This window comes from Mus caroli, chromosome 19, assembly GCF_900094665.2.
Source record: "Mus caroli chromosome 19, CAROLI_EIJ_v1.1, whole genome shotgun sequence".
In the NCBI taxonomy this organism is placed as follows: Eukaryota; Metazoa; Chordata; class Mammalia; order Rodentia; family Muridae; genus Mus; species Mus caroli.
In genome coordinates this window covers 734,332-757,144 of record NC_034588.1, presented here as the reverse complement: position 1 = coordinate 757,144, position 22,813 = coordinate 734,332, and the positions used below count along the sequence as shown (strand labels likewise).

The following is a 22,813-nucleotide window of genomic DNA, read 5'->3' as shown; positions in this document are numbered from 1 at the left end:
AGATAGACACCCAAGTGAGCTCGTAGGCGCAATTTAAAGCATATTAGGGGAATAGTAAGACTCTGTCTGACAAAGCAGAAGGAAGGAAGGAAAGATGGAAGGAAAGAAGGAAGGAAGGAAGGAAGGAAGAGAGAGAATGATGAGAGGAAGGAAGGAAGGAAGGAAGGAAGGAAGGAAGGAAGGAAGGAAACTCTTAAACTCTTATATCTGGAGCTGGTTTGTGAATCTAGCATTAGGAAGTCAAAGGCTCACAGCAAGTTGAAAGCCAGCCTATGCCATATAGTGATTTCCAGGCCTGCCAGACCTAAATGAAACTTATCTTAAAAGAAAAACAAGCAAAACGTTTTTGTTCTAGAGCTGGGTTCTGAAGACAGGAGTCCGGCTGCAGTGTGTAACCAGAGCCCCAAGGGGTCCCTGACAAGGGGAGGGGGAAGCCTGTTAGCATCGGCGGGAGCCTGTGACACTCACCGACCATCCTTGGTCTCTGCATTGCTCTAAAAGGTTTACAGACACACAGCCCTGAGAATTCCTATGCAAAGGTTCTGGGTCAGCTTTGTGGGAAGTGAGGGGCCTCACCAGTTCTTTTGTTAATGAGTACTTCTCCAAGGCACACGGATGCTCAGGGGGAGCGCTTAGTTCAGCAGGGCTCAGCTAGTTCAGCGTAATTACACCAGATCAGGACGATTCCGCTGTAGCCCAACTAATTTTCTCCCCAGCTTCCATTCGTGCATACAGCTGGTGTCAACTAGACACAAAGTCTGTAGGAAGTGGAATACTTGGGAACCAGCAGAGGGCGACACGTGAGCCTGGTTTAGTAGGAAATGGAAGAGTCTCCGAGAAAGGAGAGTCTGGGCAAGCTGGACTACATCTCCCAGAAGGCCTAGCACGAGAGTAAATTTCCGGTCTCTGTGCCCGCGCACCTTTAGTGGGCGAGGCCGAGGGCGGAGCCCGAAGGAATGGAGGTCCCTGGACACGCCACTGGCTGCGGATGTGTGACGCACTTCCTGTGCGCCCCCTACCCCGTGTGTTTCTGTCGCGCCGGTCCCGCGGTTCGGAGTTGTGAAGGTGACAGCCGGAGGTGACCCGTCTGGCTCCCGCGATGCTAGCGGCACGGCATTTTCTCGGCGGGTTGGTTCCCGTGCGGGTATCTGTGCGTTTCAGCAGCGGCACGGTGAGCCCGCCCTGATTCAGGCCCACGCCTATGGCAGATGAGTGGCGAGCGGCGAGCGGGATTGTGGTTCCCTCTGCAGAGTCCTCTCCTCTCCGAGCTACCACCCGGTCTGGATAAAAACTAACGGTCCAAACTCCAGGCTGACGATGTCCAGTCCAGCTACTCTTGTTTTAACAACCCCGTCTTGGTGTGAGGGTTTGCAGGTTTTGAGGCGTCTTAGATAGTCTGTTATTTCTTCCTCGCAGCCCTACCGGGTATCAGGGTCTTCGCCCCATTTCAAAGTTCAGAAAACAGTTTTGAAAAAGATGTGTATCTCTTCAACCCCCCGACAGTATTCTGCTTCCAGTAGTGACCGGAAAACGCTTTTGTGAATTTTTTTTTTCTTTATGAGATAGGGGCTCATTATATAGTTCTAAGCTGTATTCAAATTAGTGTTGGTCCTCTTATCTCAGCCTCTCTGGGTGCTTCTGGGACCACAGGCATCCACCACTACACCTGAGGAGAAGTACTTTTTTTTTTTTTTTTTGAGACAGGGTTTCTCTGTATAGCCCTGGCTGTCCTGGAACTCACTTTGTAGACCAGGCTGGCCTCGAACTCAGAAATCCGCCTGCCTCTGCCTCCCGAGTGCTGGGATTAAAGGCGTGCGCCACCAGGTAGGAGTGGATGTCAGGCCACTTTCTACCAAGTCGTGAAACATTCCAGTCCACACCTCTCCTTTATCTCAGACCCCAAATCCATTTTGTTCCGCAGCCCCAATGAGGCACTTCTCTTCCATCAGTGACCACATACTACCTCTTCAGCAGAGTTAGGGAAATCAAGCGCCTCCTCCTAGCCAGGTTTTGCTCTAGTGGAAGAGTCAGACAAATCTATGCTGGTCTTGGGGAAGCAATGCTGGTGCTGTCGCTGAAGTGTGACATGGCTCCGTGGGGACCATCTGCTTTTAGCTTTGTGGCCTTCCCTAAATTCCTTTTGTTTAGAGCCCCCGTGTCCTCCTTTGGAAAATGGAGGAAACCATTCCTAGCTCAGGAATGCTACCAGGATGAATTGGGATGAAACGTTGGAGTGTTTAGCTCCTTAACTTCTAAACAGGAAGGACTGATATAAATGGTGGTCGGGAGCTACAATGTTTCAAACACTTTGAAGCCTCTACCCCTGCTGTGGCCCAGCTCCTCCTATGTAGGAAGGACCAAGAAGCTGAAAATTCTGCCCCAATCCCTCATAGTCCCTGAGCTCTAGACCTCCTGACCTTCTATCTCCCCAGACAGCACCCAAGAAAACCTCATTTGGCTCACTGAAGGATGAAGACCGGATCTTTACCAACCTGTATGGGCGCCATGACTGGAGGTGAGACAGTGCCCTTGGCCTGCTGGGTCCCAGAGCAGGACTTCTCCTTCACATTATTTCCTACTCTGTCCAGGCTGAAAGGTGCCCTGAGGCGGGGTGACTGGTACAAGACAAAGGAGATCCTGCTGAAGGGGCCTGACTGGATCTTGGGTGAGATGAAGACATCGGGTTTACGGGGCCGTGGTGGTGCTGGCTTCCCCACTGGCCTCAAGTGGAGCTTCATGAATAAGCCTTCAGATGGCAGGTTTGTTGGGGAATATCCTAAGCTCTGGTTGCAGGATTCAGGAGGGGCTGCTGGATCACTGGGTTTTGGGGGTGATGCTGGGAAACTTAGCAGGCTGTAAGAGAGGATATATCTATCCTTAACTTAAGAGCTATCTCTTTCCTCAGCAGAGACTTAAGATGTTACAATCCATACAAGATTTTCATTTAGGCAGACCTTATTATTCAAATTCCACCTTTGCCTTTTAATACTTAGCAAGCTTTGGAGAATCTGGTCCTTTTGAATTCTTTTTTTTTCTTCTTCTTCTTTTTCATTTGTATGTGCATGGGTGTGTGTCTGAGTATGATATGCAGAACTTAAAAAGATAATGTTGGTTCAGTTTTTGACCTGTAACTTCAGTTGACACCTAGACACCTAGAATGCAAATTATAAAGTTAACCACTCCGTTGGCATAATGGCTCAACAGGTAAGGGAGCCTGGCTTCAAGCCTGGTGACCAGAGGTCATCTCTAGAACCCACATGAAAGAGAGAGAGAGAGCTGACTCCCATAAGCTGATCCCTGAACTTCACATGTGTTAGGGCACATGCTGCCACCACCAGTAAATAAATGTAATAAACAGAAATATTGTTTCAAGATAGGACTTCTCTGTGTAGCTCTGGCTGTCCTGGAACTCACTCTGTAGACCAGGATGGCCTTGAACTCAGAGATCCACCCATCTCTGCCTCCTGGGTGCTGGGGTGAAAGGTGTGTACCACCACTACCTGCTCATTTTTTTAAAAGTCAACCATTCTACCTCCTGTTAGCCTCAAGGCTGTGGTGGAGGTTGCAGACCTCTTACGACCAAGAACTGAATTGACTCTCAAGGGAAGCCCAGGGAGAGATGTTGGATTTGTTCTCTCAGGAGAACATGGCTTATCTTGTGGACATATGTGGTCACAGATGAAATAGGCAGAGTTCTGTCATCGGTGTGACACAAAGAGAGCCTTGGATAGGGCACAGAGGATCAACTGCCTTGAGGCTTCTCTGAGTGTAGACGGAATGAAGTTTGAGAACTGGGTCCTGGTGGGTCTGTAGCCTGACTGATGTGCAGGACCCCACAGGCCCAAGTATCTGGTGGTGAATGCTGACGAGGGAGAGCCAGGCACCTGTAAGGACCGAGAGATCATGCGCCATGACCCTCACAAGCTGGTGGAAGGCTGCCTTGTGGGAGGCCGGGCCATGGGAGCCCGGGCCGCCTATATCTACATCCGAGGGGAATTCTACAATGAGGCCTCCAATTTGCAGGTGAGCACATGAGCGCTGGCTGATGGTGCAGGCACACCTCACCTCACATGCTGTCGTCTTTCCTGGCACAACCATTCTTAGATGGTAGTACCAGTTTGGGGCCAGCAATTGGGTTGGTGGGGGTGGGGAGTGGCATTCCTGCATCCATCAACAACATGACCTGGCCCCAGAGTTCTTCCTTTTTGTGCTCCAAAGTTCAACTTAGGAAGTCTTCAAGGGTTCCATGGGCCCTGGATTGGAGGCTGACTCTTGGGGTACAGTGGGGCTGGGGAACTTAGACCTTGTCCCACAGGTAGCTATCCGAGAGGCCTATGAAGCAGGTCTGATTGGCAAGAATGCTTGTGGCTCCGACTATGATTTTGATGTGTTTGTGGTGCGTGGGGCTGGAGCCTACATCTGTGGAGAAGAGACGGCACTAATTGAATCCATTGAAGGCAAGCAGGGAAAGCCACGCCTGAAGCCGCCCTTTCCAGCAGATGTGGGTAAGTCTCTGCCCAGCCCTGAGTGAGGCCTTGCCTTAGCTCAGCCCTCTGGGATCCTGAATGTGACCAGGTGCCTTCTGGGTGGTTCTTGCAGTATTTTTCTGTGCCCTTTGGAGAGGAGGACAGGTTGATGAGGAAGGTGTTAATAGTGCAGTCTCTGCCAGTGCCACCCACAGCCTTCAGTTCACATCAGATACCCATGTCCCCTCTGGGCAGTGTACTTTCTTCCTGTCCCAGAAGTTAGAGGTGTGGTGGTGAATAGGAAATGCTGCCCTGGAGTTGGGTACGGTGTGGGCCAAGAGCGATGAGGAGACAAGAGCAGGACATCCCACTAACAAGAGTCATGTTCCCGGTGGGGAGGTGGTGCACTCGAAAGGCAGAGGTGGGTGAATCTCGAGGTCAAGGCCATCCTAGTCAACAGGGTGAGTCCAGGATAGTCAGGTTATGGGGAAAAACCCAGTGTCCAAAAACAACGCATGCTTCCTTTCCTGGAAAGCCACCAGCCTCTTGTCATTTCCTTGAAGGAGTGTTTGGATGCCCCACAACTGTGGCCAATGTGGAGACAGTGGCTGTGTCCCCCACCATTTGCCGTCGTGGGGGCACTTGGTTTGCTGGCTTTGGCCGAGAACGCAATTCAGGTACCAAATTGTTTAACATCTCTGGCCATGTCAACCACCCCTGCACTGTGGAGGAAGAGATGTCTGTGCCGCTGAAGGAGCTGATTGAGAAGCACGCTGGTAAGCCTGGAGCCAACTCAGGGGCTGTGCTGGGAGAGGCCACGGTGGGAGAGCCATGACAAGCCTTTTGGAAATTGTCACAGGTGGTGTCACAGGTGGCTGGGACAACCTCCTTGCTGTGATTCCTGGTGGCTCATCTACTCCACTGATTCCCAAATCTGTGTGTGAGACAGTGCTAATGGACTTCGATGCGCTGGTGCAGGCTCAGACAGGCCTGGGCACAGCTGCAGTTATTGTTATGGATCGCTCGGTAATGGACCTCATGCCCCGTAAACCTCCTGCCAGCCCGGGTGTGTTCCCTCCCCGAGCCTCTCTGAAAAGTCTCCTGACTGGCTCTTGGCTCCCAGTTCCTACAGACTAAAACCCTGTACAGTGGGAGAGCATGGGCCAGAGCACTGGACCCGAGTCAGGGGTGTTGTGGGAGGGAGGCTAAGATGTCTGTGCACTGTTCCTTGTCTCCTAGACAGACATTGTGAAAGCCATCGCTCGTCTCATTGAGTTCTACAAGCATGAGAGCTGTGGCCAGTGTACCCCGTGCCGCGAGGGTGAGCTTCCTGGGAAGATTGGGATGTAGTTGCTGAGCTGTTCTTAACCTTCCCCCATGAGGCCTGCATCCCTTCAGGGTTGTCCCCTTCATGGTGGGAGGCCCTCAGGCCCCTCTTGTTGCTCCACTACAGGTGTTGACTGGATGAACAAAGTGATGGCCCGATTTGTGAAAGGAGATGCCCGGCCAGCTGAGATTGACTCCCTGTGGGAGATCAGCAAGCAGATAGAGGGCCACACCATTTGTGCTCTGGGTGATGGGGCTGCCTGGCCAGTACAGGTACACACTGCCCTGCTGTGTCACACTAAGGTGGGGGCATTGACATCCCAGAGCTTTGGAAATTTGCCACTCTGGTTCATACAGAGCCTCCCTCACCTTCCCAGGGTCTGATCCGACATTTCCGGCCAGAGCTTGAGGATCGGATGCAACGGTTTGCCCAGCAGCACCGGGCCTGGCAGGCAGCCTCGTGAGTCCACACCCTAGCCTGACAATTTCTCATCCCTTTGGGAAACTGGACAATAAACAAGTGCTGTCCACTCTCCAATCACAGCTTGTCTGGACCTTTGCTTTTCTCCGCTCCGTACCTCCCCTACGCATAGAGATGTGTTCCTTCACTGGGCAAGGGAAGCAGAATGTGACCAGGGCAGTGAAGGGTGAACTTGGCCCACTTCTCTTTTTGTGGCACTAGGGGACCAATCCCAGGGCTTTGGACAAGGTAGGGAAGCATGCTGCCACTGAACCACACCCCCAGTCTTAAATTTGAGGGGTGAGAGACGGAAAGTAGGGACCTGGTCTGCCCTGTGAGGTGAGGGCATAGAAGAGGCAGACATTCCTAGGGAAAGGACAGACTCCGAGCTGGCAGAAGAAGCAGGTGTTTATTTTGCTTTGTGTTTGGGGGTTACATGACTGGAAGGAGACAAGAATGCATAGCAGATGTGATAGCCCAGACCTCTTTCCAGATGCAGCAGACATCTTGGCCCCTGAGCCGGTTGCAAAGCAGGGCCCTGTGCTGTGCTGACTAGTCATCAAGTTGGGGGGGCACACTGTCCAGCAGGTGCCACAGTTCCAGCCGGTGGTCACAGTGGCCGAGGCACTCCCGCCAGTGGCGCAGGCGTTCCCCACTGGCTCTGCCACTCAGCTGCACCCCACCTGCCAAGAGATGGGTTAGTAGCCCTCAGAGTTCCTGAGGCTCCCTCTTGCACCCCGTGTTTCTGCTCACCAATGAAATCGTCAGCTGTGCCCAGGTCATAGTCCCACACAGACACCAGCAGTGCCTTCTGGGCCAGCTCCTCTCGATGACCTGCATAAAAGAATTCCTGTAGGGAAAGGGACAGTAAAGATGTGAGTTCTTTGGAGCTTACAAAACAGGCTCATCAGGCTCAAACAGGTAGGGCCTGGTTTGCTAAATCAAGAGGACACTTGACTGGGGTCTCCCAGCCATGACCCACCTCATTGAACTCAGGGTTCAGGGTCTTCCTCCGAACACTGGTCTTATATTTGGATTTCTTCCCAGAACTTGGATGCAGGAAACTGGATGGAGAGATGGGCTGGTTAGGCATGGTCTGGCAGAGCCAAGGACCCGCTTTCACCTTTCATGCCCACCTGCCTGTTTGTACTCACAGGCGGACAAAGGGGTCTGAGTAGCCATTGGCATCCATGGGAGCAAGGTGGGCACAGCGTAGCACACCCACCAGCAGGCCACCACGCTCGGAACTGTAGCACAGGGACAGTAGGATGCGTCCACGTTCTTCCCCAAACACCTCTGCCTCCATCTCCTCCTGCAGGTACAAGCTGTGGTCAGACCCTGTCCAGTCTGAAGCCCCCCACCTGCAGAGGCCAGGTCCCAGTGTGAGCACAAATGCCTATAGAGAAACCAGGCTGTCAAGTTTATTTCCCTAGATAGCCATTTTCCCAGTCCTCAGTGAAGAGACCTTACAGTAGCACTCAGATATCTGAACCCTCCAAAGCTCAGAAAAGGTAGGGTTTGCTGCTCATGTCAGAGCAAGAAGGGGTTGATGGTAAGCATTACAGCCATGCTGCGGCTTTCCTTCTCTCTTGTCTTTTTTTTTTTTCTTATTCTTTTTGTTTTGTTTTGTTTTTTTTTCTCTTGTCTTTTTTTTTTTTTTAATCTTTTTTTTTTGGCTGGGGCTTCCTAAGTGGCTGTCTTCATGCACTGGAAGTAGCTGAGAGGCTGTCATCACGGAGAGACAGGTTTCTTACCTTTTAAGCCCACCTTCACTTCCACTGCCTGGCAGACCATCATATAAATGTTCTTTGCATATTCTTAGACACTAGAGGTCCCCAGCTGGGAAGAAGGCCTGGGGTAGGATGCCTTCTTTCCCACCTTCAGGGTAGAATTGATGGCAGAGATCCAAACTTTCTTACCATTGGCGGTACTCGCTATCGCAGGAGTGCTCTGCCAGCGGTATGTGGCCAGGCATGATTGGACATGGGTTCTGGGATTGGTGGGGACTCTTTAGGGTTCTCAGTGATGTCCATTATTGCTGTGGGCCTCACGGGCTTGAGCCTACCTAAGAAGACACTACAGAAACTTGGGGCTCCACTATAGGACAGAGCATCTCCACTGTTGCCAGGAGCAGGAGGGCCTGCCTCCCAGCCTTGTAGATGTCCTTCCTGCCTGGCAAAGGGGCTTCTGGGCAGGATCTCGGGTGGGGTTGAGTAAGCGCTGAAGTCATCTTCATTGCTTCCTGAGCGGCGGGCCCAGAGGTACCCACTGCCCTGACATTAGCAGCAGACAAGCAATCTGGGAGCTTATTTCTACCCTGCCCAATCTCCTACCTCTGGCGACAAGCACCATCTCTCAGGCCTGCTTACCTATAGTCTGAGCCCTTCGCAGGCTGTTCCTAGTGTTTCCCATCTTCAGGCTGCCCTAGCAAATGAGTCACTGTCACCTCGCCCAGTCCTAAGACCCTAGCAGTTGTTGAGGACTCACAGAATTTATAAGAGAGATGGATTCAAATTTCTCTAAGCCCTTAAAGGCCTGGACACCTGCCCCTCTTAGCCCTAATCCCAGCCTGGGCTATCTAGATCTGCCTGTCTCTATACCTGTTCAGCCAAGCTTTGATACCCACCTCCTCATATAGAGACATGCCACGGGCTGTGTCCAGGCTCTTGGGCCTCTTGGTCTAAAAAAAAATCAGAGCACTTGATCACTTTAGTAGCTATTGTCCAGGACCCCTCCCTGACTCCCCGTGGCTCCTGGTCCTGTAGACCCAGCTTGAACTTCAGCCCACTCACCAGCTTCCGCTTCTCTAGACAGATGTCAAAGCTCCTGGCTCGGTTTGGCACCAGCTTCCTCAAGGGCACTCGTAGCTCCCCCAGGGGGGTTGCTCGCCGCCGGCGCCGCAGCCGTGAGTCCTCACACACACATAGTCTGGTGGCCATCCAGGTCAGTCCTGGTCACACAAGCCCCACCCCCTGCCTCCCTACTGGTGCCCTGATCTGGGTCCTCACCTCAGGGTCTTCCGTCCAGCATCCTGGCATGTAAAGCCATGATAGGTGAGAGTCTCCTCCCAGACAGGTTCCCTGGTGCCTCGAACAGTGCGTGTCCGAAGCTGGCTGGCCTGGGGTCAGGAAAGCAAGTCAGGCACCCTCCTGGCCTGCTGCTCTGACTCTTGGATCCTAGCAACTGAGATTTAGTTCTTGGGATAGGGTGAAGTAGAATCAATGGGTACCCTAAGCTGGCCCTGCTATCTAAGGGCCTGGATCTTACCCTCACCTTGCTGGCCCCTGGTAGTAAGTTGGCTTTGACATAGGTGTCCACAGAGCCGGCGGCTGGTGGCTTGAGGCCCTGGAAACACAAAATGGATGTAGAAAGAGACCTGTGGCTTGTCCCATCCAAGGAACTCAGCCTCTGTCCTCACCTTTGCACGATGGGCTGTGCAGTGCAGGGCACTGTTGTCCTCATCAAAGAGAAGTGTGAACTCCAGGGTGCCTAGGGCAGCTACGGAGGCAAGCGGTAAGCATGGTCACCCCACCGCTACATTGCCTGGTCTCTGCCCTGGGTGCCAGAGACACCCCTGACCCCATCCTAGGGAGCATCCCAATTGTCTCCCCTACTCACTGCTGTCATCCGAGTCTCCTTCGGGCTCAGGGTTGGGCTGCAGCTGGGGTGCAGAGGGGATGGCTGGGGCCAGCATTGCCTGCCGATCTGGGGCATGCAGCACCGGCTCCAAGAAGGGGTAGAAATGTGGGAAGTAGTCAGAAATGAGGTGGATGGGCCGAATGGGGCCAGGGCTCACATCGATGGCCATGTGTTCCTGCATGCTCACCCGCTGCCGCCCACTGGCTGGCCCTGCACATGCCATGGTGGTCCAGACATAGGGACTCAGAGAAGCTCCCACCTACTGGGGGCACCGAGCACACACCTGGCCACCAAGATGGAATGAAGAGGCATCACCAAGGCTGTTCTAGGACAGAAGACACTTTGCCTCACCTGCAAAGTGAAGGCTGGAGTCAGCCTTCTGGGATCCTTACCTCTGGAGAGCTGTGTCACACTGCTTTGCTGCTGCTGGCTCTAGGTGTATGTTTAGGGTGACAGAGCCTGAGACTGAGGTGAACCATCTGAGCAAGTGTGTGACTGAGCAGGGAGGGGATCAGGAGCCCAACCTCCCAAGGGCCCTTCCCTAGCACTGAGGGCCCAGCCTTGTCTCCTGCCTCTGCCCCCTCCATTCCATTCACACTTTGTTGAAAGGAGCTATTTTTACCACCATCATGTGCCTGCTGCTGGGTAAGGAGGCTGCAGGGCTAGAGGTGACAAAGGGGGTGTGTTGGGGGGGGTAGGCAGGAAAGGAAATAGGTGAGAAGGGCAGAAATGTGGGGGGATCAAGAGAGAAGAAAAAGGGATAGGGGACTGTGGAGGTATGAAGGGGTGGGGTCCTCCTGTAGAAATGAGTACAGCAGCTGGGAGAGCCCTGCATTCTAGTCCCCTCAAGGAAACCAGCTGGCAGTCACACCACACTCCCACCCTGTCCCCTGGCTGGGTCTCCCTCCCAAGTCTGTCCCCTTGATCTTTTGGTGAGGCTCTCTGTATGGTGGAACTGGCCTCTCGCTCCATCTCCGTATGGCTCTCTTCTTCCACTTCCCAGGCAGTGTCTTCTACTTGACTCGCTTCACCCTGGCCACTGGGCACATTATTTGAGGTGTTCTGAGCAGGGGAGCTCACTGACAGGAGCAGCCTAGCATCCCTTCCCCTTCTGCTCCACAAGTCTCACTGTGTAAGCCAAGTAAGAGTGGGCTTTGGATTCTCCATCCTCCTGTCTCCACCGCTGGAGTGTGGGAACTACAGGGGTGTGTCATGTGCTTGGCTTCCCCCCCCTCTTTTTTTTTTTTTTTGGTTTTTCGAGTCAGGGTTTCTCTGTGTAGCCCTGGCTGTCCTGGAACTCACTTTGTAGACCAGGTTGGCCTCAAACTCAGAAATCCACCTGCCTCTGCCTCCCAAGTGCAGGGATTAAAGTCGTGTGCCACCACCGCCCGGCTGCTTCTTTCCCTTCTTAAACCCTGTATGTATGTACATCTGTGAACATGTGTGTCATGGTCAGAGGACAACTTGCAGGAGTTGGCTCTCTCCTTCCACCACGTGGGTCTTAAAAGATCAATCTTTGTGACAGGTGCCTTCACTCACTAAGCCATCTCACCAGCCTCTATCATGTTTTTTTGCCTGTTTGTTTTGACACAGAATCTTTCACTGGCCTGTGTCTCACCAAGTAGCCCACACTGGCTGGCCAGCAGTCCCAAGAGATCCATCTGTCTGTTTCCCCAGTGCTGGAATTACAAGGGTTGCTACCATGCCCCATGTCTCGCTTTCCACACGGAAGATGCCAGAGGAGAGTTGTCAAACACTCTTTTAATCAGTTCTGGAGTAGCCTGGCCAAATGATGGCAGAGGCACTTAAAGGCCAGGCAGGCCTCAACCCCTAGGCAGCTCAGGAACAGCTAGGAAGGGCTGGTAGAAGCCAGGGGCCAGCAGCTTCAGGGTGAGCTCAGTGATGACAGCCGTGAGGCCCCAGACACGGTGTGGTCCATGCAAGAAGACAGGCAGTGTGTAGCTGAAGTGGCCACCCTGGCAGAAGTGGGTATACCCCTGGTTCTGTGTCTGCAGCAAGTGGGCCAGAGACATCTCAAATACTTCATCCACCTGTAGGCAAGAGACAGAAAGAGGGTGGACAGAGGACTGCCTGTGAGTCCCCTGGTAAGACAGTCCAACTCCCCAGTAGTCCCCATTCACCTCCTCAGGGTTGGGCTTAAGGCTCTGCAGATCCAGTGGGCCCACGTTGGCAAGTACCGGGACTATGGTTGCCTTTCCCTGGGTAGGAGAAGGGTGAAGAGTCAGGAGGAGCAGACTTAGGAAGCAGACCCTACTCTGCCATCCAGGTGTCTTGGGTAATCATAGTGGAGCCCTCCAGTTCCGGTCCTTGGTTTCTTGCCATGCTGCTTCACAGGTCCCCCTTGCCTGAATACCGCCAGGAAACCTCCCACTTGCCACTCAAGCCTAGAGGGATGCAGCCTACCCTGCAAGCCTTCCTGGACCCTGTCCTGGACTGAGCATGGCTGGCTTCCCGGCCACTAGGGGTACCGATTGTGATAGGATGAGGGTGGCTCACCCGGTCATAAACTGGCTGCAGGACACCCCACACGTGCTCCTTGGGCACCTCTAGGCCCAGCTCCTCCTGAGTCTCCCGAAGGGCCGTATGTATTACATCTTGGTCGTCCGGATCACACTTACCGCCTGGGAAACTAAATGGGCAGAGGGAATCTTGGGACCACAGGTCGTCAGGAGGCAGTTTAGCTCTCTGTGCCATTAGAGTAAGGGGGGACAGGCACTGGAGATATAAATTACGACATGAGGGTCTGGCAGCTGGCTAAGACTATGCTAGGGCTCAGACACCCTATGTCTGCCTATGGTGTCCCAGTAGTGCAGATATCGTCCCCGGGTGTTCTCAACTTCTGCTGAGGGCGAAACCAAAGAAGGGGAGCCCCGGATCGCCTCTCTCCAGTCTACAGTAAGGGGCAGAGTCCTGTTTATGAAGGGAGAAATTCAGAGGGGTATGCGGGCCACAGGTAGTGCGCCGGCAAGGCCGGCGTACCTGACTTCCCCTTTGTGCCTCCCAACCAGGCGATTAGAGCGCAGCGTGTAGAGCAGCGCCGGGACCCCGCGCACGAGGCACAGCGGCACAAGCACTGCGGCCGCTGCGGGCCGCGAGCGTAACCGGGCAGTGGTCCGCGCTAGCAGCTGCCGGCAGCGCTGCTCGTCCTCCGCGGACAGGCCATCAGGCAGCATGTCCCAGACGTCCGGGACACAGGGGGGGATCGGCCCGCTAGGGAGGGGACGCCGCAGCGCGCAAGCTCCGGCGCGGGGCGGGGGACCTAAGTGGGAGCCGGAAGGAGGCGTGGCTTCGAGGAGGCGTGGCTTCCAGGAGCCGGGTATGAGAGGCGGCCAGGCCTGGGACTGCCCTTGCAAAGCCTCGGACGCCGGCGGTATGAAGCCTGCCCGGGTAGAGCCTCCGAGATGGACAAGGCAGTGGCTGCTGGAACCTCGGAGGAGTTCCAGACGAGGCCTGCTGAGGCAGAGCCTCGGAGACCTCGGGGGTGTGGCTTAAGGCGGGTTTTGCTGCTATTGGGCGACAGAGGGCATCTGGGGCGGAGTTTGCGAGATGAGGGCAGAAGCGGTTTTGTGTACAGGGACCAGAGCGCCACCTAAAGGAAAGACCTGGCTTAGAGCCGATGGAAGGCGTGTCCGGAAAAGCCGGCCAGCTTCGCTTGAGTTTCTTTCCAGGGACGTGACTTCCCTATCTGTGGCACAGTTGGTTTGGACTCTGTGTCTCCGGAACGCTTGAGTAACCTGAATTGAATGGGTCCTGACTTCGGGTTCGGGAATTGGGATGTCTGGCTGCTGAAGATCTTCTGGGCCCCTTTTCTCTCGTCTCGTGGGTGTCCGTGCTTTCCAGAACGTCTCACAGGAAGAGCTCTGGGTCGGAGCACAGTCGGAGTCATCAGGTGCCTCTGGGCGCCCACTCCAAGACAACGAAGAGTTCGCGCCTCCCCCAGCCTTATTCCACCAGACTCTACCGAGAGGACTTCAACCTGGACTTTTACCTCCGGTTCTCCAAGTATACACCCATCCCTACCTTGGCCTGTGTGATCCCTATCTATCATATTAGACACACTTCAATGACCCCTGGCTCTCAGAACCAGCCTTAGAGCATCGCATTTAAGTGGAATGATGAGTGTCAGCTGTACTTTGCTGTGTGACTGTGAGCCAAAACCTCTCTGAGCCGCTTCCATCCTTATATGGGTACACAAAATAGGGGACACACCAGGTTAACCGCAGCCTTGCTGGTGTAGTCAGTTATCACCCGGTGCTCTGGGTCCAGCTTTTGGAGACTTATAAAGGTGATGGGACTGTCTGGTCTGGGAGTTCCTGTGAACAGAAGCACTGTGACTGCTGTTGCCAAGCAGTTTAATGTGGGGGAAGGACATTCGAAGCAGGATTTAGAGGAGGCATCCTCGAGGCAGCAGGGCATGATTCAGGGCTTTTGAGTAGGAAGGAGACCTGATTCCAAGGCTGGCAGGCCCCAGACTGACTTTGAGGCAGGAACCCACTGCTGTAGAGCTTCCAGTTGTGCTGCCCTCCTTAGGAGACGTCTTACAGAGGAGGGTAAGAGAGGTGGGGCACAGGGGAAAGAGGCTTCCACAGCACTCAGCCATCACTGCGAGGCTTGATTAGACACCAAGCACAAGGCAGAGGTGGGCAGGAGCCCCAGCCCAGCTGTGAGGGTTGGGTCTTCCTGATCTCCCGCAGTGCTGATGTTGGGGAGAGGGTAAGGTGCCAGCCGAGCTCTTGGGGACCCAGCATGGCTTGGGGATCCAGGGTACAGGTTCTGGTAAGGGAGGGGTCTGTAGGTGGCAGGGGCCAGCAGGACATCGGGGGCAGGCAGCAGCTGATGGTGTGGCTGAGTAGGGGTCCTGGAGCTGGAAGCGGAAGCTTTACTGGTATCTGAAGGAGAAAATGGTCTAAGTGGACCACAGATTTCCCCTTATACCCCCAGTCCTAATACTGAGGCCTACGTTGTCTGTCTTGTCGCTGGCCACACATCTTGACCTATGTAGTATTCATCTTTGTTCTCTGCCTGAACTTTCTTCCTTACCTTCTCTATTCAACTGTCTCCCAGTTCCAAGCTGAGCTTTTAGTATCCAATGCCCAACTCAGGATCCACCTCCTCCAGGAAGCCCAGCAGGCACCCCTCCTTTGCTCTGAACCCTGTCCCTGCCCTGCTTTTTCCTGTGCCTTCCTGCCCAGGTAGGGATGGGGGAGGAGGATGTTGCCCATCATGGTGAAACCCCTTCCTGGAGGCCTACGTGCATGCCATTGTGTTTGGGGTGGGTCCTCACCTTTCTCTCGTTCTGCAGAGCCCTTAAGCAGGCAGGGACTGAGGCTGCTACGACTCCGGGCAGGAATGCTGAGCAGTGGCCGGGGGGTCACAGGCCTGAAAATAGGGCAAGCAGGAATGGGGGAAAGGGCAAGGGAGCACCCCACCCCCACTCCAGATGCTATGGTCAGAGTCAGATAGGGGATCCCAGGGCAAACTAGAGGACATGACCATGAAGCAGGTCAGGAGTGAAGGCCTTAGGAGCTGCTTGGGATGGAGGGGTGGAGGGGAAGGGCACAGCTGGGCTTAGAGCAAGAAGGCAGGAGTGAGACGATACCATGAGTCTGGGTCAGCCTCTCTGAAACCTTTGGCAAAGGGATTGCTAGCAATTTTCAGCTGCGTGATCTACAGAAAGAAAGTTTAGTTGTAGACTTGGCTCCAGCCATTGAGCCCTGGAAGCCCACACTTAGCCCTGGGAACTTCCGCTCAGCAGGACCCAGACCCCCTTGGCCCAGGGTCTCCAGTGCCAGCAGGAAGGCAGATGTCCAGGGGACAGAGGCCCCTCCAGCCTCAGTCTCTGCCCCTCAGAGCTGAGCTGGTCCTCGGGATCTGTGGGACAACCCACCCTGTGGTTCTGATAAGCTGTCACGGCTGTGAACTGGGTCTCCGTGAAGACAAAGGACTTGAAATTTTCCTGGGCATAGCGGGCACTGTCCTTGCGTGGGTCCACGAAGACCACATGGAAACGGGGCTGATAACGATGCATGGAGTTGAGGATGATCTGCAGGAGGGTGGGAGCCAAGTGCAGGGTGGAGCTGGTGCAGCCACCCTCCATGGGCCCACCTCAGGCACATGGCCCTGTGGCACAACCTACCCACCGCTGGCCCTTCCAGTCCCACTGGGAGTCTCCTCAACTCACTCCATGTTTTCTAACCTCAGGGTCTCTGCTCAGGCTGTCCCCTAAGCTTCAAACTGCTTCCCCTCTCACCTCCTCTTCCTCCCTCTCTTCCTTTAGACAGCCATGCAGATATCCCACCAGCCCTGCCAGCTCTAGCTCCAGGCTTTATCACAATCCCAGTCCCACCCGGTTACAGCCAGCTCAGCCCCTCCCCGTGACAGCGTAGTGGCTTGCGCCTCACGTGGCCATTGTCGTCCATCAGGTTGTTGGTCAGCTTGAGTTTGTCAAAGGACACGATCTGCCGCATCCACTGGGCACCCTTGGCTGGCGAGTCAGGGTGGAAGTGCACCCTGCCAGGCGTGGCAGGGTCCGCCTTGCCTGCCACCAGCCAGGCAGAACTGTGGAATGCGTACCTGGGGGAGCAGGGGGAGAGGTCAGGGGCTGTCCTTGCCCTACTCAGTGCCATGTCTAACCAAGGTGATTGTGAAAACGCTGATTCTCAGCCTGTCATGCTCAGTCCACCTGGTGGGCATCATTTGTTTTTTAATTGCGTATGCCTCAGGCTAGCCCATTCCCTCTTTCTTCTGCCTAAGACCTGTCGCTCTAGGCTGGCCTCCCCTGGTATGGACTCAGAAGGGCTCCACCTCACCCTGTCTGCCCTTAGGGGCAAGTTCCTGTTCTCAGCACTCTTGCTCCCTTGCCGTGGCCTGACCTGTATCTCTTGTCATCCAACGGGATAAAGTCCATGAGCAGAGCGTAGTCAGCCAGCGTGTCCATGCCCAGGATCTTCACCTGGAACGTTGGGAACATCCTCCTGCAGGGAAGGGGTGCTCAGCCTGGCTCTGCCCCTCCCCCAGCCCCTGCCCATCCCCCACTCTCTATGCCCACACCTGCCCGCTTTGGTGACAATCATCTCTGTGCCCAGCTGGTTGAACTCTTCCCACAGTGGCTTCATCTCCAGCTGCACCATCACACTGGACACACGTGGGTTCTTGGGGCCCTGCCCAGTGGGCTCTGCCATGGCTTGGGCTTCTGTAGACATGGTGCAGGAATCTGAGGGGAATCGTGTCCCCAGCCGGGACTCCCAGCTGGTGCTGGTCTCAGGATGGGGACAGGTCTCTGGAGGAGCAAGTACCCCAAGGCCAGCAGACAGGAAGACTGTGGAGAGAGGATGAAGACTTGTCAGCCTGACTCAGTGTCCGTTCAGCCTCATCTTTCGGACTGTGTCCGTGTTCCTCCTCCTCTGGAAGGCCCCTGGCTGCCAGGCTTCTGTCCCCAGTGTTGTCAGCCAACATCACTCCACAGTCAGTTACTATGACCTTTTCTTTAGTTTTTCCCTGCAACATGGTCTCATGTAGCCCAGGCTGACCTCAGACTCATTATGTAACCAAAGCTATCCTTAAACTTCGGATCCTCTTGCCTCTGCTTCCCAGAGCCTAGGGTAACAGGCATGTGTCACCATGACTATTTGGCTAGGAGTGGTGAAGCTTGGTGATATTTGGTAGCCAAGACTGGCCACAAGCTAGAGGGAATCCTCCTGCCTTAAGCTTTTCAGGTGCTAGGATTACAGTCACTGCGCCTAATTTAAAGTCTTTCCCCAGGAGGATCCTGGAGGGTAGAGACAGGCAGCTACATGGCCTTGGGAAAATTGTTTCAGCTCTTGGCTCCCTAGTTTCCCATCTTGGAGGGCAGACAACGCCTTGGTGAGAGCAGAGTGGCACACAGGAGGCTCTTCAGTTCAGTGCTACTGAAACTCCCTGGAGCTCCAGCAGCCCAGTGCTGTTTGATGGGAAGGAGGCTGAAGGGAGCTCTCAGATCATACAAATTATCTTCCCTAGACCCTGAAACCTGAGCCATATCCCCAGCAAAGCCTTTAAACTGTGGCTAGAGTGCGCATGATATAAAATTTACCATGTTAAGCATGTCTAAGCATACAGCTCATGGCATTAGGACACTCATGGCTGTGTATGCACCCCCTCCCTGTTCTGGACAGTCTCAGCCATAATTTGCAACACAAGCCTTGGCCGAAAGATTCCAAACGCTCCAGTTTCTTATTTAAACAATGATACTTGGGCTGTGAGATGACTCAGTGGATAACGAAGCTTGCTGCAAAGCCCAAAGACCTGGTTCCATTCCTAGGACCAATGTGGTGGAAGAAGAGAACCAACTTTGCTTATCCTGACTTCTGTGTGCACACACTAGACTAATTTACTTTCTATTGCTCTGATAAACATGACTGAAAGCACGCTGGGAGCTCAGAGGCAGGAGGGGATGCAGAGGCTATGGGAGAAGCCCGCTTACTGGCTCTCCTCGTGGCTTGTTCTGTTTGCCCAGGGGTGGCACTGACACCAGTGGGCTGCATCCTCCACATTAATCACTAACCAAGTGCCCTGTAGGCGCTCACAGGCTAACCCGGTGAAGCAGCCCCTCGGGTTTATTTTGTGTGTGCTGGTTAGTTATCCACTCATACTCACCAGCACACACAAAATAAATATTAACAAAGTAATGATTCCCCTCCCCCAATCTGGGGACACAACTCAGTTGGTAGATGGCTTGCCTACAGAGCACAAAATGCTGGGCTCAGTTCCCATCAAGACGTTAAAAATATACACAGCATGGTGGTACATGTCTGTAATGGCAGTACTCGAGAGATGGAGGCAGGAGGACCAGAAGTTCAAGGCTCTTCTCCTATACGTAGTGAGTTGAGGCTGGCCTGGGCTTCACGAGACCCTGTCTCCCTGTCCCTGTCTCAAATACATATTAAAGAGGAAGGAAGGGAAATGTAACAAGGAAACAGAACCGGTAAGACTCTGATTCAAAAGCTACAAACAGAACAAAGGTGCAGTAAGGTGCCAGCTTCAGGAAGACACTGCCAGCTGTCAAGGTGACTGTTAGGACAAGAAAAGAATCTAGAATTTAGCAAGTGTGAGTAGAATTATGGAGGAGTTGGAATCCTGGGGTTGGTGGGAATTTAAAACGGTGCAGCCTTTGCAGATCAGAGGCTTCTTAAAAAACTAAACAGAATCACCAAAGTAGGAGCCCAAGCACCGATCCACCTCAGGACAGTGCTGCTTCAGTAGCCAAAAGGCAGAAGCAATCGCGTGTCCACTGACAGATGAGTAGATAAAAAATGTAGCCCACAATGGAATACTATTCACCCTTCAAAATAAAGGGCTTTCTGATGCAGTGGGGAGAGACCATGAGAACAGAGCACTCTGCTATGTGAGATAGGACAGAAGCACAGGTCGGTTTGTATAATTCTACTCACAGAGGTTAAAGAAAATCACAGAAACAAAGTGGTGGTTGCCGGGCAGGAGGAGGAGAAAACCCTCCGTGAGGATGAGAGTTTCAGCTTTATAAGATGAAAAAAAAAAAAAAAAAGTAAGCAGATTGTGGTGAGGGGCACACAGCCGTGTATGTCCTAATGCCATGAGCTACACTCTTAAACATAGTCAGCGTGGTGAATTTTATATCACATACATTCACTACAGTTTAAAGGTGCTGCTGGGGATACAGCTCAGCCCCAGAGCACTTGCCTAGCGCGCATGGGGATTTGTTTTCAATGCCCAGCACTGGATTTTAAAGACGGTTATTTTGGTCCAGATGTGGTACACATCTGTACTCCCAATACTTGGAAACTGAAATCACCCTTAGCGACATAGTGACTTAGGTAAGCCTCAGCTACACAAAAAACCCCAAAAATTTGTGGAGAACATTCCAGTAAGGGGCTGAGGATGGAAGGAACCATGGAATTTGTTGTGGCCAGGAGTGAGGAGACAAAGTCTCCATTCCCAACAGTGCCCCTGGTAAACAGGAGCAAAGGGCACTGCTGGACAGGTGGGGGCTGGGGGGCCTCTCCGCAGGCTACATGAATGTGGGGGAAGCCAGGCAACATGACTTGCATTTCCATAGCCAACAAGATGGAAGGAGAATACCAGCTCCACAGAGGTTGCCCTCTGACCCCCACGAACATTCTGTGACTATCCCGCCCCCACCATGCACACTCACATGCATATATGTGCAGGAGTATGTACATGCAATAATTAAAATACTTATTAATTATTATAAATAATAAAGAGACCGGTGGCTGGAGGTGTCTTATGTCTAGCATGACACCAGGCAGGCAGTGCCACTGGACTGCTTATTCAGAGCATGTGCAGACAAGGCTTGTGCCATGCCTTCTGCAGCCCTGACCCACGAGGAGTGAGTGACCTGTGAGCCTGAACCCATACTTACCTGCCATGCGGACAGCCGGGCAGCCAGATCTCAGCTCAGGCTAGGCTGCAGCCTCACCCAGGGAGGGAACGCCAGTGAGTGACACTGGGCTGGCTCCTATGCTCAGCAGCAGACCTCACTCTCAAGCATGCACCTGTCCCCAGTTCTCAGTACTTCCCTCCTTGTTTGTCCTCTGTCCGACTTCCTGGCTGAGGCTTTTCCTCCTGAGCGGGACACCTGGTTGGATGTAAAGCCCAGCTTGGGGATGTTCTGGTGGGTATCTCCAGATTGACTCTGATTGTAGTGTCTGGAGCTGGGCCACTGGCTGGGTTTGGCTCTGGAGGCAGGCTCATGTGGAAGGGGGCAGGTGGGAAGGTTGTGACGTTGCAAAACTCCCCCTCTCCTCTCCTGGATCTCTCTCCCTTCTCCAGCTAAGAGGCCCCCAGCTATTCCTGATCAATGGGCCCCAGTGCAGGTGGGGGCAGGGTGCCATCTTGAGGACAGCCTGATGTCCACAGGGGCCAGGCTCTGCCTAGATGGAAGGGCTGAAGGGGAGGCAGCAGGGGAAGCAGCAGATGTGGGCTAAGTGCAGAGGTGGTGCCCTCTCTCCTAGTCTAAGACCCCTGCCTACTGATATTGTCCCCATAAGTCTACAGCCTGTCCCTGCAATGGACAGGCAGGAAACACGAGAGAGGCAGAGAGAGCTTCAGATTGGGTAGTAAGATATTCAGATTCTCCTGCCAGTCCAGTGCCTCAGTATCCCCGACTTCAGTGAACAATCTCTCTGCCTGTGATGATCCAGCCTTAGCTGACAAGCAGCATAGCGTGGGTCATCCCTCACATGATCACTTGTCATCTCCATTAGGTAGACTGAGGAAGCCTAAGCATCCGCTGTGCACACTCTCCAGTCTTGCCAGTCACCTCCTCCAAGCTTCCCCATCTGTTCTGAGGGAAACCTAGTCACTGCCCAGAGGTTGGGCTTCCTCTAAGCCCATGCTTCCTTTATTGAGAGCATCCCTTGACTAGTGGCTTGTACTTAACAGCCCACCTGGCCAGGCTACCTCAGCCCACCCTGGGAGGGAGAATCCAGACCTCCGCAGAGTCTGGTGCTAGAAGGTTGTGTTCAAAGAGGCCATGGTCTTTGCCAGGGGCAAACAGGGGCAGGACCTAAGCCATGTCAGTGTAACACTTGGGGCACAGGCTAGATAGACCTGCCTCTCTCTGCCATCCATTCAGTGCCCCTCAGCCCCAGACTCTAGCCTGAAGCTGGACACACACACACACACACACACACACACACACACACACACACTAGGGGTGCTGAGGGAGCAGTTCAGAAGACCCCACCCTGCACAGATCCATACTCCATGGACACTAACATTGGCTTTGGTGCTTTCAACCAGGTAAGAAAGGGGCGCTGTCTGTAAGTCAAAGGATGCCAGCGTCTCCCAGGTTCTCCAGTGAAGTGTGCCCAGACCTCCTGCCCCAGAATTCCGTGTGCTGGGTGCGAAGTAGGAGAGAAAAGGGAGAGGTTGGGGGATCCTGTCCCAGTCTTAGCAGCTCCTCCTCAGCCCAGATTCTCAGAAGTGGGCCAGCCTGGATTCTGCTGGGCATTGAAGTGTGTGTGTGTGTGTGTCTGTGTGTGCGCATGCCTTCCTTTGATACACATACTGGAAAACACACACACATGAACATAAACATGCTAGATCACATGTCTACATGTGCACTCATGAACTCAGAGGCTTATCCAGGAGAGGACAGTGTGTGGGGCTTCTGTATGTTTCTAGTCTCACAGATAGGACCCACAACCCAGTATGTGAACGCATGCACACTGTGCAAGGCAGGCCACCCTGCAGCCCTCCCTCCTGCCCCAGGCTCCTGCTGGCCCCACTGCCCTCTCATCCATCTTGCCTGCCAGCTGCTCCCTGGCGCACCCATATCCTTCACACCTTCTCATCTCACAGCTCAATACCAGGAGGCGGTGTGGCAGCCGTGGCCGCAGGGAGATGAATGAGCCAGGCAGACTGCAGAGGCCCAGAGACTGTGGGAGGGCAGAGCTCTGGGCCCTGGATCCTGACCTTTCCTGAGTAGTTTGCAATGCTGTGCCTGCTCAGCAGGGAACCTGGTTGAAGACTAAGAGACACCACTGGCACCTTTCACTGTTCCCCTCATGCCAGGGGTGAGGGTGGGGAGAGAAGGTGGTGGTGGTGAAGGGACCTTGGCTTCTCTCTTGGGCTTCCATCTGCCCTAACCCAGGCCATCTCCTCCCAGTACCCTTGCAGCTGGACAGTTGTCCTGGGTGTACCCCGTCTGCATCCAACTCCCCTGAGCCCCTGGAAATTCACATCTGGGCCATGTGCCTAGCTATGCAGATTGCTTCAAATGGACACTGCAGGCCCAGGACTCTTGGGACCACACACATACCCGGGTAGGCACAAACCTGGGCAAGCCCAGCTGTTTACATTTACATGGGCACATGCCAGTAGGAGGATGGGGACCTCCCACCCCCCAGGTCCTGGAAGTTCA

General features: G+C 53.9%; 4 protein-coding genes across 7 annotated transcripts; 1 reads left to right on the top strand and 3 right to left on the bottom strand.

Moving 5' to 3' along the window:
• Nucleotides 1–971: 971 nt before the first annotated feature.
• On the top strand, nucleotides 972–6,335 carry Ndufv1 (NADH:ubiquinone oxidoreductase core subunit V1). The gene is made up of 10 exons (XM_021151864.2): nucleotides 972–1,171; nucleotides 2,433–2,515; nucleotides 2,589–2,759; nucleotides 3,840–4,023; nucleotides 4,316–4,505; nucleotides 5,030–5,242; nucleotides 5,326–5,492; nucleotides 5,706–5,787; nucleotides 5,920–6,065; nucleotides 6,170–6,335. The coding sequence occupies exons 1-10, from the start codon at nucleotides 1,100–1,102 to the stop codon at nucleotides 6,254–6,256; spliced, it is 1,395 nt and encodes a 464-aa protein (XP_021007523.1). The 5' UTR covers nucleotides 972–1,099; the 3' UTR covers nucleotides 6,257–6,335.
• A 313-nt stretch (nucleotides 6,336–6,648) lies between these two features.
• LOC110285872 (double C2-like domain-containing protein gamma) lies at nucleotides 6,649–10,427 on the bottom strand. Of its 2 annotated transcripts, none has more exons than XM_029472675.1 (11): nucleotides 10,284–10,427; nucleotides 9,871–9,976; nucleotides 9,671–9,750; nucleotides 9,526–9,597; nucleotides 9,261–9,370; nucleotides 9,045–9,180; nucleotides 8,879–8,932; nucleotides 7,407–7,564; nucleotides 7,235–7,316; nucleotides 7,006–7,102; nucleotides 6,649–6,935 (listed from the first exon to the last, which is right to left on the bottom strand). In XM_029472675.1, the coding sequence occupies exons 2-11, from the start codon at nucleotides 9,944–9,946 to the stop codon at nucleotides 6,805–6,807; spliced, it is 996 nt and encodes a 331-aa protein (XP_029328535.1). In that variant the 5' UTR covers nucleotides 9,947–9,976; nucleotides 10,284–10,427; the 3' UTR covers nucleotides 6,649–6,804. The 2 variants fall into 2 exon arrangements, with proteins under 2 accessions (XP_029328535.1, XP_021007993.1); XM_021152334.2 differs by having other exon boundaries at nucleotides 6,650–6,935; nucleotides 9,871–10,174.
• Nucleotides 10,428–11,632: 1,205 nt separating this feature from the next.
• Nudt8 (nudix hydrolase 8) lies at nucleotides 11,633–13,499 on the bottom strand. Its single transcript, XM_021152085.2, has 4 exons — nucleotides 12,892–13,499; nucleotides 12,409–12,541; nucleotides 12,033–12,110; nucleotides 11,633–11,942 (listed from the first exon to the last, which is right to left on the bottom strand). The coding sequence occupies exons 1-4, from the start codon at nucleotides 13,083–13,085 to the stop codon at nucleotides 11,715–11,717; spliced, it is 633 nt and encodes a 210-aa protein (XP_021007744.1). The 5' UTR covers nucleotides 13,086–13,499; the 3' UTR covers nucleotides 11,633–11,714.
• Nucleotides 13,500–14,247: 748 nt separating this feature from the next.
• Tbx10 (T-box transcription factor 10) lies at nucleotides 14,248–22,254 on the bottom strand. Of its 3 annotated transcripts, none has more exons than XM_029472806.1 (8): nucleotides 22,237–22,254; nucleotides 16,963–17,230; nucleotides 16,785–16,886; nucleotides 16,314–16,485; nucleotides 15,800–15,955; nucleotides 15,512–15,579; nucleotides 15,197–15,291; nucleotides 14,248–14,801 (listed from the first exon to the last, which is right to left on the bottom strand). In XM_029472806.1, exons 2-8 carry the CDS (start codon nucleotides 17,112–17,114, stop codon nucleotides 14,512–14,514), a joined length of 1,035 nt encoding a protein of 344 aa, XP_029328666.1. In that variant the 5' UTR covers nucleotides 17,115–17,230; nucleotides 22,237–22,254; the 3' UTR covers nucleotides 14,248–14,511. The 3 variants fall into 3 exon arrangements, with proteins under 3 accessions (XP_029328666.1, XP_021007743.1, XP_021007742.1); XM_021152084.2 differs by lacking the exon at nucleotides 22,237–22,254 and adding an exon at nucleotides 20,309–20,691 and having other exon boundaries at nucleotides 15,800–15,925; XM_021152083.2 differs by lacking the exon at nucleotides 22,237–22,254 and adding an exon at nucleotides 20,309–20,688.
• Between the last annotated feature and the right edge of the window lie 559 nt (nucleotides 22,255–22,813).

What these genes read in the sequence shown, in the direction of transcription:
- Ndufv1 (XM_021151864.2), top strand. Translation starts at nt 1,100, where the DNA reads ATGCTAGCGGCACGGCATTTTCTCGGCGGGTTGGTTCCCGTGCGGGTA. An exon ending in TGCGTTTCAGCAGCGGCACG is followed by an intron (nt 1,172 to 2,432) that starts GTGAGCCCGCCC and finishes CTATCTCCCCAG; the next exon opens with ACAGCACCCAAGAAAACCTC. An exon ending in GCCCTTTCCAGCAGATGTGG is followed by an intron (nt 4,506 to 5,029) that starts GTAAGTCTCTGC and finishes ATTTCCTTGAAG; the next exon opens with GAGTGTTTGGATGCCCCACA.
- LOC110285872 (XM_021152334.2), bottom strand. Translation starts at nt 10,114, where the DNA reads ATGGCATGTGCAGGGCCAGCCAGTGGGCGGCAGCGGGTGAGCATGCAG. An exon ending in GCTGGACGGAAGACCCTGAG is followed by an intron (nt 9,181 to 9,260) that starts GTGAGGACCCAG and finishes GATGGCCACCAG; the next exon opens with ACTATGTGTGTGTGAGGACT. An exon ending in GTCTAGAGAAGCGGAAGCTG is followed by an intron (nt 8,933 to 9,044) that starts GTGAGTGGGCTG and finishes ATTTTTTTTTAG; the next exon opens with ACCAAGAGGCCCAAGAGCCT.
- Nudt8 (XM_021152085.2), bottom strand. Translation starts at nt 13,085, where the DNA reads ATGCTGCCTGATGGCCTGTCCGCGGAGGACGAGCAGCGCTGCCGGCAG. An exon ending in TGCAGCCAGTTTATGACCGG is followed by an intron (nt 12,111 to 12,408) that starts GTGAGCCACCCT and finishes TCTCCTACCCAG; the next exon opens with GGAAAGGCAACCATAGTCCC. An exon ending in TTAAGCCCAACCCTGAGGAG is followed by an intron (nt 11,943 to 12,032) that starts GTGAATGGGGAC and finishes TCTTGCCTACAG; the next exon opens with GTGGATGAAGTATTTGAGAT.
- Tbx10 (XM_021152083.2), bottom strand. An exon ending in CAGCTTATCAGAACCACAGG is followed by an intron (nt 15,580 to 15,799) that starts GTGGGTTGTCCC and finishes TTCTTTCTGTAG; the next exon opens with ATCACGCAGCTGAAAATTGC. An exon ending in GAGGCTGACCCAGACTCATG is followed by an intron (nt 15,292 to 15,511) that starts GTATCGTCTCAC and finishes CCCTATTTTCAG; the next exon opens with GCCTGTGACCCCCCGGCCAC.